This window comes from Lycium ferocissimum, chromosome 7, assembly GCF_029784015.1.
Source record: "Lycium ferocissimum isolate CSIRO_LF1 chromosome 7, AGI_CSIRO_Lferr_CH_V1, whole genome shotgun sequence".
Lineage (NCBI taxonomy): Eukaryota > Viridiplantae > Streptophyta > Magnoliopsida > Solanales > Solanaceae > Lycium > Lycium ferocissimum.
In genome coordinates, this window is record NC_081348.1 from 26,284,552 (window position 1) to 26,300,225 (window position 15,674).

At 37.8% G+C, this 15,674-nt stretch overlaps 1 protein-coding gene across 1 annotated transcript; it reads left to right on the forward strand.

Annotated features, from left to right (window-relative positions):
- Window positions 1–12,440: 12,440 nt before the first annotated feature.
- Window positions 12,441–13,343, forward strand: LOC132062064 (uncharacterized). The gene is made up of 3 exons (XM_059454712.1): window positions 12,441–12,707; window positions 12,792–12,940; window positions 13,058–13,343. The coding sequence occupies exons 1-3, from the start codon at window positions 12,441–12,443 to the stop codon at window positions 13,341–13,343; spliced, it is 702 nt and encodes a 233-aa protein (XP_059310695.1).
- Window positions 13,344–15,674: the final 2,331 nt, after the last annotated feature.

Consider the following 15,674-nt stretch of genomic DNA (forward strand, 5'->3'; position numbering starts at 1 on the left):
TTGTGGTTCGGCTCTTTCCCGAACTCAGTGCATAGCAGTTCTTTGTTTTCATATTTGACGAGGGGGGCAAAGACTCACAATCAACGCAATAGTGCAATACCAAAACTACCACAGAAATAATTTGCCAAAATTTTAAGTTTGTAAGATGTGAATATGGAGAAAAGATAAAAATGTAGGATAAATAGGTTCGAAGGTGATCATTTATAGGTATGATGCTTATATTAATTTGTAACTGATGTAAAATTGAAGATGTAAAATAATAATTGTAATAAAGATTTTAATTTGCCAATAAGCTATCTTTTCCGTTAATAACGTTTAAGTTACTAAGCCTTATCTCTGTGCTCCAAATTCTTAAACCTTTATTAGTGTATGTTAATATACTCCTTTTTTAATACCATAATTCAATGGGCACTTAAATACAGAAAATAGAAGGGAAAGTCAGCTTACTTCTTTTGCATATTAGGAACAAAAAAGCAAGGAAAATGAAGAAAAAATGTCAAAAAAAGGAGCAAAAAGATAAATAGGAATGGTGGCCAGAGAGAGGTGCCACATCACCTTGTCTATGCTTAACTTTATATTATATATATATATAGATTATATTACAGGTAATTACAACAACATGCAATTCTTGTTTGTTGATGTTAAAAGAGTTGAAGATGAGAAACTCCCCTAGTCCCCTGCATTTGTAAAACGAATATATTACAGATAAGTTTTAGCGGTTCGGTAAGAATTGTGAATAATTGAAGAAGATAAGCAAAATAAAGATAGTACAAAACTTGGTAGTCCGGCATGACTTAGATGGATAAATTAATGAAGATAGTACAAAATTTTAATAGTTCAAAAAGACTTGTAAGCAATTGAACGTCACACGTAAGTCGTACCAGTTTAACAAGATTTGTGAACAATTTAAAGATAGGCATAAGGTAGCTAGAATGAATATTGTACTAAAGTCATGCCCCATTAACATAACTCGTGTATAATGCAGGTCTTGCGAATCCGACAAGATAGTTAGAACGAAAATTTGTGAAAGCATAATTTTCCATTCTTGAGAGTGTGTAGTGCCGATACTACTTTTTTTCCCGCATATTCCTTAAACGAGGGGAAAATATTAAATAGCAGTCTTAAATGATTCTGTTTGAGCAAATTTCCCCAACTATAAGTGTGATAATTAGATATTGTGTCGCTTTATGTGGTTGGTGGGTTAGTAAGACGGTGAATGCAGACTTGGCTCAATTTATATTAACCACACTTTAAACTGTCTTCTCAAATATGACATAATTGTATTCTAGAGTGATAAATAAGGGTGTAACAGATGTTCCATTGATGCCGTCATCTTGATGGAGAGATATAAAATGGAAGTCCTAATCCATCTATATCCAGCGGGATTTAAACATGTATGTCAATTAGCACGTTCGATATAGAGATTTATTATGTTAAATATCTAATGCGCACACTTTATAAAAGAAAAAAGTACATAACAAAATTGCTTAACAAGTTTGGTGTTGCTATTAAACTATAGTCGTTGAAACTTGAAAGTGGACCGACTATCTTTCTTTTCATTCGCTATATATTAGAAGGCAAAGAAAAATATATAGTTTAACTTATGAATCAATTAAATGTCTCTTGGAGAAAAAACAAGGCAAGGAGGAAATGCATGATAAGTTTGAGCTACTGCACCCTACACAATTTCGGGATTTGATGTGAAATCACTAGCTTGGCCAAAAGCTTAGAATTCTTCCTATAGAATTATAATTTGTTTGGAAGTCTCTATCTGCTACTATTGATATTAATTACTGAGAGTGAGACATTGAAGCTAATTATTCTGTATACATGTATGCAGGAAATTGATAATGATTCTCACAATTGCTTACCCATAAATTTGTGACTTAAAATAACAGTTGAATTTATATTTAGAGGTCAAGGGACGTAGATTATAATGATCGAAATACGAACTTTTTTTTTTTTTTTTTTTACTAATAACTTGCTTGTAAAGATAATAAAACAAGTAAATAATAAGTTATGAACTGCATAGCAATAAAGCAAAAGAGGAAGGAAAATCTTATTCAATTGTCTCCGGCAGAACTGTTAGGCAGTGAGACTGGAAAAATAAGTGCTTGCTTGCCTGTTATAGAGTATGGCTCAGGAAGTAAAGATGATGAAAATCAGATGGGTTACAAGTGAGGGAGAGGGGTATATTTATAGTCAAATCCAAAGTAATGTTTTCTGTATGTTCAACTTCCCATAATGACCATCATCTGCACGTTGAATCCGTTACGTACGTGGATATATAATCGGGTCTGGAGTGAACTGGAATCATGTCCAAAAAATGTTACCTGGACACAACCTCGAACTCTGAATGGAACAATCTTTGCTGAGCTAGATCTGACTAAACTCGATCTGTGACGTGTCATCTCTCGAATCATTCAAATGTTGAATCTGTATTTTGACTGCTACAACAATATGCCATATGTAATCCATGGACTCATCAAGATACTGTAATAAATTAGATGGTGATGGATTTGTTTGTACACAAATATGGCCTGTGCGAAAGTTTAGGTCAGGTTGTATCTCATTTTCCTGATATGAGCTGGAAAAATAGTCATAGCTAGCTTGACACATCTCGTAGGCATTTGGACATAATTTGGTTGAAGTTTGAAAAAAAAATTGAAATTAAACTTATTATTTTAAGCTTAAAGTTAAAATAATAAATCGACAATAAAACAAACAATAATTTAAATGAGCAAACCAGATAAAAGAATTACCATTCTGGTAAATAGTACTCCTATATATTAATCTCAGGGATCAATTGATTGGATTTTGGAAGATATAATCTGCACGTAAAAATCAGTATTAGTTTAACATTAACTAAATAATGTTTAATTGTTCATATTTCATTTCTCAAAATAATACTTGTATAAATTAGGGAAAATAGCTACAGTGCACCCTAACGTTTGGCCGGATTATCTATAACACACACTCAACCTGTACGGAGGTCTATTACCCCGCTGTACCTATTTATAGTGTATTTTATTGGCCACTAAAATGTCACCCCTAGTTTTTTAAAGTCAGGTGCACCCCACGCGCTTGACACGTGTATTTTCCATTTAAATGTGCTTTGTTATTAAATTTTCCCTCATTCTTCATCTTTCCATCCCCTTCCGCCATTAAAACAAGACTTTAGCTTTTCTACAAGAATTCCCTACTGCTAATTTTAGAATGGTTAGCAAGATGACAAAAATTCAAACACTAACTAAAAACCAGCCCACAACTCCATGGGTAACACCCAACTGAAGCAAGAGAAACACTAAATAGGACATTGTCTCACTTGCAAAATCAAATGCTGTACTTGGAAGTTGGAACACTATTTTTCAGTGTCTCCAGAATGAGATAATATTAGTGAAACTGTAAATTAATGAACTGAAAAGGTCCAAAAATACCTCTAACGTATGGGAAATGGCTCACAAATACCCTTCATCCACCTATTGGTCCAAAATACCCCTCCATCTACCTATTTGGTCCAAAAATACCCCCAATCTATTTTTTTGGCTCAAGAATACCCCTCAAACTAACACCCTAATTTTGATGGTATTTTTCCAATTTTAAAATGCCACATGACTTGTTTTGATTGGCCACATATGTTATTTAATTTAAAAATTAAACCCCACTCATTTAATCTAACCCATTTTGTAACTTAAATGCACTTCAAATTGCAAATATATATATATATATATATATATTATTTTTTTATTTTTTTGTAGCCATACTTGCAAGCATATCTGATGAGCAGCCATGGGTATTGTTCCTAATCAAGCCGAGATTGATGTACTCAAAGTTCTTTTGTAAGAAGAGCACTAGAGTTCTCCCCGAAGTATGAAAACCACCTAATGCCACATGAAAGTTCGAAACTTACTCACCTCAGAGACTAACACAAGACAGAACGCAGACTATCAAATAATACCCGGACTAGCTCACTTACGGGAACATCATTTCCGATGAATTATTTATCAGAACACTTAATACTTGAAATTAAATTTCAACTTCTTCTATTTATCATCATGCACTAACATAAAAGGTTATATGCAATAGCTCGGACAATTTGGAACAAAAACTTGTTCAAGGGATTAACTAGCTCAACAACACCTACCCGATTTTACATAGGCACCAAAATGCAAGTTCTTAATGCTTGGCAATAGAATTACATGTTCTTTTATTAAGCTTCCATAACATCAAAATGACCACAATATATGATAAATCAAAACTCGAGAAAATCAAGATAAACCATGCGACGTTGATGATCGATAATTTGAGCAATGGATGTCTTTAGCAGTGAGAATGAAATGTGGGTTTAAAAAAATGGGTCAACGGGTTTGGGTTTCAAATTGGGTTGGGTTTCATTTTTAAATTAAATAATATATGTGGCCAATCAAAACAAGCCACGTGACAGTTTAAAATTGGAAAAATACCATCAAAATTAGGGAGTTAGTTTGAGGGGTATTCTTGATATGATACCAATGGGCACCACTCCTTCAAGGCCATTCACTCGTAGCCAAGCCAAGGAGCTCCAAGACTTGCAAGTAGGGCTGTGCATGTTAACGGTTAAACCAATAACCCGAACCGATTATTGAGTTATTGGGTTAATGGTTCGGGTTAATGGATTATCGGTTCGGCACCGGTGGTGTTTTTGGGTTATTAGCTTATTGGTTCGGGTCGCGGGTTGGCTATTTTTGTTAACGGGTTACCCGATAACCCGATAATAATTTAATTAATTACACTTCTACCCTTTCATATATATTATCATTTAAGTATCTTGCTTGATTCAATATTAGGAGATGTATGAGTCTAATATCAATGTTCAAAGGAAGTAGTTTTAAAACAAAAGAAAAATAGAGATCCGTATGATTATTTGATCTAATAGATGAGGTGGAAGAAGTATTCTCTCGAAATACTTCCTCATTTTCTAATTACTGTCGTGCTAACAAAGTTCCATTCATCGTAGCTTCATAATATCTGCTGGATCAAATGCTTCTTTGGTTGTCATCCCATAGTTTATTTGGGAGCAATAGAAAGTATAAGCGATTGTTGACGGACAAAGCGAGTTCAGTTTAGTGGTTAAGCCATTTTTTGTTGTGTGAAATCTTAACGGTTAACCCGATAACCGAACCGATAACACCTGATAACCGATTAACCGATAACCCATTAATCGATATTTTAACGGTTCTTTAACGGTTTAACATATCTACAAACCGATAACCAATAATTTAAACCGATAGTTTTGAAACCCGAACCGAACCGACCGATATGCAACCCTACTTGCAAGTGATGTTTATGAAGAGAGGGACATTGGAAGTGATTGAAGAACACCTCTCAAGAGTGTATAACGTGTGGATGATTGCTTGAGAGGATGTTGAAGATGAAGGCATAAGAAGGGAAACCATAAAAAGTGGCTAGAAGTGCAAATGGCCAAAGAAGAGCCAATGTTGGCTATTTCCGGCCAATTTGTGGCTAATTTTGCAAAAGGTCACTTTTGGGCCTTACTTGTAAAAGACAAGACTATGTATAGTTGCCTTGGTCATTTCATTAGTTTTTTAGCTTGATGATTAAAGAAAAACCTCTTATGAATGATATTTTGTTTAGTTAGTTAATTAGAGATTATCTTAGTGACTAATTGTGTGAATATTTGGTTGGTAATCTAAAACTCTTGTCCTTGATTTTCTACATTGAAATGCTCATTTGTGGATTCATTGAGTCTTCCTTGTTGATTATCAATTAGTATAGGTTAGTTAGTAGAATCAATTGGAGGATTTAGGTTTAACATACCTAGATTTGCCTATAATTCCTTTACTAATTGGATCTTGCTTTTATCTTAATTCCTTGCTTTTTAATTTCTTTTTGAATATCTAGAGTTTCCATTAGGAATCTTATCATTTGGTATCAAGAGCTTGGTAGAAGAATTGTTCCATCAATTCTTCATCCTTGTTTCTACAAAAAAAAAAAAAAATCAAATATATATATATATAGAAAATTCGAAATTCTTCAAAACCCCCAAAAAAAATTGTGTTTGTTTTGTTGATTTGACACTAGATTCTTGTTCCCTAGTATTATTTGAGTCAAAATTCAAAGTTTCAAGTTAATTGGATCATTTTTTAGTCATCCACCATTAATAGAGTTTGAAGGTGGAAGAGCTTGAAGGTGGTCTTGGAGAAGAAGAAGAAATTAGGGTTTGAAAATTATTGGGTTTGTTTTTACTAGTGGAGGGGAACCTAGATTAGAAATTTGAGAATTTTTGGAGTTGATTTGAAGGTGATTGGAAATTTGGAGTTCTTGGTGTTCTTGAAGAACTTTAAATCTTCATAGAGAAGAAGACCCAAAAAGAGGGTGTTTGATCCAAATTTTTCAAGGTCAAAAAGTGTTTGTGGGCCCAAGTAAGTCTCCAAAAAAAAATTCAGAAATATTTAACCCAATTTTCAAAAAAAAAAAAAAAATCCACGTCAGCATGACGTCAGCAAAAGCCTGAGTGGCGCGTGCAGTACAGATTCAGAGAGTTGAACTTTTCAACATTTAGAAAAAAATTTCTAAGTGTTGGAACCAAAAACTACCCCAAATTTTTCTAAGTGTTCGAACCAAAAACTACCCCAAATTTTTTCTAAGTATTGGAACCAAAAACTACCCCAAAAATGTTCTAAGTGTCAAAACTTCTCCAAAATTTTTTCTAAGTGTTTGTCCACTTCTTATCTTCTTTCTTTCATTCTCTAAGCTAATTAACAACTAGTAATTGTTCTTACTTGATTGTTAATTAGTTCTTGAGTCCCATTTCTTTTGTGCCAATTATTTTCAAGCTTTTCTCGTTTTATTTCGTCGAACATTAGCTTTTCTCGTTTTATTTCGTCGAACATTCATTGGCTCTTGTCCGTTTGTTTTGAGTCGTCCGTCATTTCTAACACAAGAACCCATTCTTCCACAAAGCTTAGCAATCGTGAGGCTTGATTGGACAAGTGGTTTTCATTCCCAACCTTGGACGAGTGACGTGAGGAACTTTACTACTAGTATTGTTTGTTGGGTTTTGTAGGTACCATGACTAATTCCGGAGGACAATCTCATGATGGAGAGGACTCAATGACTCTCTTACTTAGGGAGTTTGCAATGATGACCACGGAGATGAGTGCAATAAGGGCGGATGTGGGAAGTATCAATGTTAGGTTGGCAAATGTGGAGCAAACTTGTTATATCCCGCATTTTTGCACATTATGATAGGGTGGAGATAAAACCATTCCGGGATACAATGTCGAGACTTTGGACCTTCGATTTTATTTTGAGACATAAGTTGTGCATGAATTTGTTTGCATGGAACAATTAGGAAAATTTGGGACCAAAAATGAAATTTGTGGAACTTGAAAATCATGCAATTTCTCCTTGTTGTGGCCGCGTGGCTTGAAGTTTGGCCCACACAAATTGTGGACAATTTTAATTGGTCCCGGCACATGTGTGGGCCAAGGACACTGTATTATTCATATAAGGTGTAAAAGATGACCAAGTCTTCAAAAATTATCATCTTTCATACTTAGAAAAAAATCAAGAAGTTGAAGAACAACAACTTGAGCATTCGGCCAACCAAAGAAAAACCAAGTCAAAACTAGTCCTCCAAAAATATTTTGTTGATGTTAACCCACTATTTTGAGGTCCACTAAGTAGCGTGGAAGTGTTGTTGGAGCGATCAACCCGCTAGTTTTCATCCTTGGAAACCCTAGCCTATTGTGAAGTTGAAGGAAGAAAGGTAAGATTTGATCTTGTTTATGTGTTATGAAGGTTGTATGCATATTGTAGTATGTTAAAATGGATGAAAATCATGAAATATAGTGTGTTGGAGTTGAGGCCATGTGTGTGAGATTTAGCCATGTAAGTGTGTGTGTGTTGTGTTGTATTGAAGTGATGAATTAAGTTCTATATATAGTATGTTGATGGTTGTAGTGTGAAGAAATGAATGAGAATTATCCATATGTGCGTGTTGGTATGTTGGTAGAAAATGGGTCATATTATATGACAATGAACGCATTAATTTCGCTTAATGTTTTAGTCGTCGTCGTTATGAATTCTATGTTGGAAATGAATGTTTAATGACTCAAATTGATGTTGTAAATGTATGGGCTGATTTGGAGGTTATTGTACATTTAATGTAATTTGTATATTGATGAGAATGGCATTGTTAGAATGTGAGTTGTGGATGCAAATCATGATTTGAAAATAGGAATGTGTAAAGTGAGGTTCTCGGGTTTGGGGGCTGATTTCGGGTGGATTGGAGCCATGGTTGGATTGTTGGAAATATTGTATAAATTGTTTAAGATGTCCTTGAATGTTGTGATATGGATTCGGATGAGTATTTGAATGTATAAGCGTTAATGTTGGCTTGAACGTAAGCCGTTGAATATATATATATTGAAAGTTGTTGAATGATGAAAAAGGGGCTTACTAATGTTATATTACCTTTCGGATTTATTATGGATGTTGCTAGGTTGGTTGTTGTTGTTGTTGATTGTTAATTTGGCCGAGTTAAATTCTCGGGGTAGGCTTTATTTACGGAAATCTTGGTTGCAGCAGGAATTTGATGTTCGTTTGGAAATGAATTCCTAAATACCTTTGGCTAATGTTTGGCATATTATGACGTGCGTAGATCTTGGGGAGTCCGAGATGTAGGTTGATATTAGCTTGAGTTTGGATTAAGCTTGGAGAGCGTTTGAGGTATGTAAAGCGTAACCCTTCCTTCTTTTGGCATGCCTTAGTTACAAATAGGCTATGATACGAGCCTCGAGAAAACCCTACTCTCGCGATCCGACTATGTCTGTGATTATTATTTATTTCATGGTCTTTGTATGCATGATATGATGAAATATTGGCCCCTATGTCTTTTACATGAATAAGTTTCCAAAGTTGCTTAAAAGTTTGGTTTTTAAAGAGAGTTTTGTTCCTAAATGACTCCGAAAACTACGAAAGTCGTAACTTTCACGAGACGGAACCGGATCGCTTAGATATGCTCAAAAATGATTCCATGATGTATGATAGCTATGATTTCCATAGGCGGGCCCGGCTCGGGTCGACACCGTTCGTGGGTCCCGCGACTTTCCTTCACGTATTTCATTGACTTTTGCAAGAACATGATATGACTATGATTCCGATTTCAAGTACGATCAGTTTACCTACCTCTTAAGTATGTGATAATGATTTTGTGCACATGATTTTGGTACGTGTCTATGGTTTCTGAAGTTCGGTTTGGTATGTCCTGACGATACTCGGAAGAAAATACTGGTTTGACTATTGTTGTGGCTTATAAAAACGGTTCGTTTTGATTAACCCATTAAGTCTTTAAAAATGTTTTAAAGCTGTATTTAATCACTCCCGATTAATGTTCATGCCTACATTTGTACATTTTCGCCAAGTCCGGGCCGGTTAGGTTATCGTGCGCACTATGCTATATTCGAAGTATGACGTGAATTTAGAAATATGAATATGATGCGAAGTCTGATATGATATATGATGATATGATATGATGTATGATGATATGGTCAGTTGGTATCAGATCGGTTCGCCGAGCCCCTTTTTGGCCGGGAATCGGGTATGTATTATGATGTTATGATGTGGTCGGCAGGCAGCCTTTCGGTACATTTGATCTATGTATATATGTTACGTTATATGTTATATGTATGGATTACGGAATATGTGATTTGTTGGAATCGGGGCGATGGTGGGGCAAACCCAATGGTGGGGCAAACCCGGTAGTGAGGTAACCTTCCACCGCACGTTGGTTTAGGCCAATCCCACATTAGTTGGTTTATTTAGGCCAATCCCACATCGGTTAAGGACATCTCATATGATCGGTAATGACGTTATGATATGTTACGGTATGTATATGATGAACATTATATTTGTCTTATGTATCTCATATGTATGATTTGTATGTCAGTCGCAAGCGCTTTGATATTTCGGTTATTATGCTTACTTTACGTATACATTTTGATTATGACTCGGTTGTTTACTATATCTTCCACTTTGCATACTCGGTACATATTCCGTGCGGCCCCGCTCTTCGGGGGGTAACGTTTCGTACCCCGCGGTACGGATACGCGTTTTGGTGTTCCATGGCATGGGATTCCACGTTCCTGTTGTTCCCGAGTGCTCCCCTTTAACGTTGCAGGAGCCAATATTTTGGTATATACTCTTACGATGTATATGATTATGTTTATTCGGGGGGGTACGGCGGGGCCCAATCCCATCTCGATTCTCGTTGTTACGTATTAGAGGTACGTAGACATAGATGTGGGTTATGTAGGTTTTGTTCGGATGCGACGTGCGAGTTGTATTTGGGCGACCCGTCCGCCGTGGCGAACCTTGTCGGTACGCGTGTGTGTATGTTTTGACATGTTATGTATATTATGCCGGCCTTACCGGCACACACGGTTTATGTGTTTGTATGCGTCCATTTGGAGCCACGTTTGATATTTATAGATATATAAGCCATCCGTATGTGATTCTGTTTGATAAGTGTGTTTGGGGTGCCCAGCTCAGGCACTAGTCACGACCTACGGGGTTGGGTCGTGACAAAACTAGTAGGTTGGGAACTTCCCAATCAAAAGATAGGGATGCGAATGTTGGAGATGACGTGAGTAGGAACCCCAACACCTCACCAACCATAACCCTGGGACAAATGCGTGCATTATACTATCCCCAAGCTAACCTCAATCCTTCCTCATCCATTCAACCCCCTTACTAATCCAAATGCCGACGCCTCGAGATATGTGAGACGAACCAACCCCCTTAACTAACCCCAATTATACCAACAGGCTCAAGAGGAATGTCTACCACACGTGACCCCGAGAGTCACTCAACCAATTGTTTCCCACACAAACCCAAATACACCAACACTACAAAATTTTACCGCGGAACCATTTCCAACCTGATACCACAATCCCACTTATGAAGAAGAAGTTGAGGCATATAAGCTGGAGAGATAGTGGGAGGAGCCACGGTATGGAGGGAGACAGGGGTATGATGCCCAAAGGGGATGAGGGAGACGAGGAGGTTTTGGTAGACCCTATGAGGAGCGGGGTAGATGGCAAGGTCATGATGACCGTGCTAAATGGCAAAGACATGATGACCGGGCAAGATGGCAAGGGTATGAAGATAGGGGATGTCAAGACCAAAATTTGCATACTATCAAGGTAGAACTTCCCAAGTTCAAAGGTGGGAGTGACCCAGAAGAGTTCTTAGAATGTAAATTGCAAAGCGAGAGGATATTCCTTACTAATAACATCTCGGATGCGTTGAAAGCAAAGTATGCCCTCACCCAATTTGAGGGGTATACATCCACTTGGTGGGAATCCAAGAAACGTGAGAGAGCTCAACGACATATATTTGATGTGCCAACTTGGAAAGAGTTGATTAAGCTCATGGAAGCAATGTAAGTAACAGCCGACTATTATCAAGGTGTTATCAAAAGAGCATACAGGTTTAGGCAAGGTAGTAAGAGTGTGGAAGAATATTTTGATGAGTTTGAGAACTTGAGGTTGAAATCTAAGATCGAAGAACACTTGAATTACACGGTGATCCGATTTGTGGCCAATTTGAACCATGACATATCCAAACCCATGAGGCTTCATTCTTATACCACACTTGAGGAAGCATTTCATGATGCAACTAAGATTGAAGCGGATTTGAAAGCGGAGAAATCCTATAAGGCTAAGAATGTGTCATCCTCATCATGGAGCAAGGATAGATGGGAAAGGCCCAAGATCACTAATTCAACTCCTCAAGCCAAGTTCGACTACAAAGCTAAGGGTGAAGACAAGGCTAAATGATGTAACAATGCTAAACCTAACTTTCCTCGTCCTTCTACTATTCAATGTTTCAAATGCCAAGGTAGGGGCCACATTGCAAGTGAATGTCCTAATAGAAGGGCAATTGTGGCCATACTTGATGGTTATCGAACCGATGAAGAGGAGGAGGGTGGTGGAGGAGGTAGTGATGGTGAACTGAAAGGTGAACATGAGAGAGAATTTGAAAAGGAGGATGATGAGCGGCAACTAGAGGAGAATATTAATTTGGCTTGTGTGTTGCGAAGGATCATGGGTGCAATGAATAGAGAGAAACTTGATAAAAGGGAAAACCTCTTCCATACTCGATGCAAAATCATGGATAAGGTGTGCTCCTTGATCATTGATGGTGGTAGTTGTACAAATGTGGTGAGCACGACATTGGTTGATCATATGAAATTTCCCACAAGGAAATATCCTAGCCCCTACAAGCTTCAATGGTTCAATGATTGTGGAGAAGTGAGGGTCACCAAGCGGGTTGTAGTGAAGTTTAGCATTGGAAAGTACCACGATGAAGTCTTATGTGATGTGGTGCCAATTCAAGCATGTCATATGTTACTTGGAAGACCATGACAATTTGATATGGATGCTCAACATAGTGGGAGATCTAACAAGTATTTCTTTGTCTTTGGGGGTAGAAAGCATACTCTTACCCCATTGACACCCTATCAAGTGAGTGAGGACTATAGAATCATGAAAGAGCTCCGAGAGAGAGTGCAAAAGGAAGAGGTTGAAAAGGAGTCCTTACTTAGCCAAGAGGATCAAAGGGTAACAAAAGGGAAAGCCAAGATATGCACATTTGCCAAACCAAGCAATTGCTTGAAAGGTGTTGATGACGGGCGCTTCATGGTGTGCTTTGTCAACAAGAATCTCTTATTGCATACTTACCAAGATACTAGCACTTTGCCTACTATTGTTTCTTCTCTTTTGCAGGAATCTGATGAGCTATTTCCGGAGGAGATGCCCAAAGGACTGCCTCCATTGAGGGGCATTGAACATCAAATTGATTTTGTGTCGGGATCCCAAATTCCTAACAAACCGGCATATATGAGCAATCCGGAGGAAACTAAGGAGTTGCAAAGGCAAGTTGATGAGCTCCTTTAGAAGGGTCTTGTCAAAGAAAGTCTTAGTCCATGTGCCATACCAGTGATTCTTGTTCCAAAGAAAGATGGCACTTGGAGGATGTGCATTGATTGTAGAGCAGTCAACAAAATCACGGTAAAGTATCGACATCCTATTCCTAGACTTGATGATATGTTGGATGAGCTATGTGGCTCAAGTGTATTTTCGAAGGTTGATCTTAGAAGTGGCTATCACCAAATTCGTATGAATCCGGGTGATGAGTGGAAAACGGCCTTCAAAACCAAGTTTGGTCTCTATGAGTGGCTTGTTATGCCATTTGGCCTAACCAATGCACCTAGCACTTTTATGAGGTTGATGAATCATGTCTTGAAGCCCTTTATCAATAAATTTGTGGTTGTCTAGTTTGATGACATCCTTGTGTATAGTAAAACAATGGTGGAGCATGTAGTCCATTTGAGACAAGTGTTTGATGTCTTATTGGGTGAAAAGTTGTTTGCTAATCTCAAGAAGTGTTCCTTTGAGGTTGATAAAGTGGTATTCTTGGGTTTTGTTGTGAGTGTGAATGGTGTGGAGGTTGATGAAGAAAAGGCGGAGTCCATTAGAACTTGGTCAACTCCTAAAAATGCAACCGATGTGAGGAGTTTCCATGGGTTGGCAAGTTTCTATAGGCGATTTGTGAAGGGATGTAGTACTATTGCCTCTCCTTTAACCTAATTGATAAAAAAATAAGTTCCTTTTGTTTGAGGAGATGAGCAAGAGAAGGCTTTTCACTAGTTGAAGTCCTTGTTGATTTTGTCACCATTGTTGCAATTGCCCAATTTTGAGAAGACATTTGAAGTTGAGTGTGATGCTTCCGGGGTTGGTATAGGTGGAGTATTGATGCAAGAGGGCAAGCCATTGGCTTACTTTAGTGAAAAGCTAAAGGGGACTTCTTTGAATTACTCTACTTATGACAAGAAGTTGTATGCACTTGTGAGGGTATTGACCCATTGGCAACATTATTTGTGGCACAAAGAATTTGTGATTCGTTCGGATTGTGAGTCCTTGAAGCATTTGAAGAGCCAATCTAAACTCAACAAGAGACATGCAAAATGGGTTGAACTTATTAAAGCATTTCATTATGTGATCCATTACAAGAAGGGTAAGGAAAATGTGGTGGCGGATGCTTTGTCTAGAAGGTATGTTTTGCTAAATACTATGACTTTTAGAATGATGGGATTTGAAAGCCTCAAAGTGTTCTATTCTCAAGATCCCGATTTCAAAGAACTTTGTGAGGAGTTGACTCAAGGGAAAAGAGTTGAGCGATACCAACTTGTTGATGGGTTCTCGTTCAAAGATGGTAGAATGTGTGTTCCTATGAGTTCATGAAGAGAGCTTTTTGTCAAAGAAGCTCATAGTGGTGGAATGATGGGGCACTTTGGAGTTTCCAAAACACTTGACATCCTCGATGAACAATTCTATTGGCCCAAAATGAAGCATGATGTGGAGAAGCTTTGTGGACAATGCTTGGAGTGCAAGCAATCAAAATCAAAGACTCATCCTCAAGGTATGTATACTGCCCTTCCCACTCCTATTGGTCCTTGGATTAACATTTCTATAGATTTTGTGTTGGGTCTTCCAAGAACCAAAAGGGGGCATGATAGCATCTTTGTTGTGGTAGATAGGTTCTTAAAAATGTTTCATTTTATACCATGCCATGAGTGTGATGATGCATCTCATGTTGCTTCTTTGTTTGTAAATCATGTGCTTAAATTGCATGGAGTGCCTCGCACTATTTTTAGTGATAGGGACTCCAAGTTTCTTAGCTATTTTTGGAAGTCTATGGGGTACACTTGGCACCAAGCTCATGTTCTCTACTTTTTGCCACTCTCAAATGGATGGTCAAACCGAAGTAGTGAATAGGACTCTTGGGAGCATGCTTAGGTGTATGATTAGAGGAAACCCACTTCTTGGGAGGATCGTTTGCCTTTGATTGAATTTGCTTTTAATCGGTCCCTCCATTCCTCTATCGTTACATGACTCCATTTGAAGTTTGTTATGATTTTAACCCCTTGGTTCCTTTAACCTTAACCCCCTTATCTAGTGATGTTGTTGTGAGTTTAGATGCAAAACAAAGGGCGTCCGAAATGGTGAAGGTTCATTCCAAAGTGAAGGCAAGCATAGAGAAGATCAATACTAAGGTGGCAAAAAGGCAAAACCATGGAAGAAAGAAAGTGGAATTCCAACCTGATGATTGGGTTTGGGTGCACTTTCGGAAGGAAAGATTCCTTCAATTGAGGATGGGAAAGTTGAGCCCAAGAGGATATGGTCCTTTCAATGTCCTTGAAAAGTCAATGACAATGCCTACAAGATCGACTTGCCAAGTGAGTATAATGTGCATAATGTTTTCAATGTAAGTGATCTATCTTCTTGTGTTGTAGGTGAGCCTTTAGATTCAAGGACGAATCTTCTCCAAGAAGGGGAGGATGATATGATACCAATGGGCACCACTCCTTCAAGGCCATTCACTCGTAGCCAAGCCAAGGAGCTCCAAGACTTGCAAGTGATATTTATAAACAGAGGGGCATTGGAGGCGCTTGAAGAACACCTCTCAAAAGTATATAACGTGTGGATGATTGCTTGGGAGGATGTTGAAGATGAAGGCATAAGAAGGGAAGCCATAAAAAGTGGCTAGAAGTGCAAATGGCCAAGAAGAGCCAATGTTGGCTATTCTCGGCCAATTTGTGGCTAATT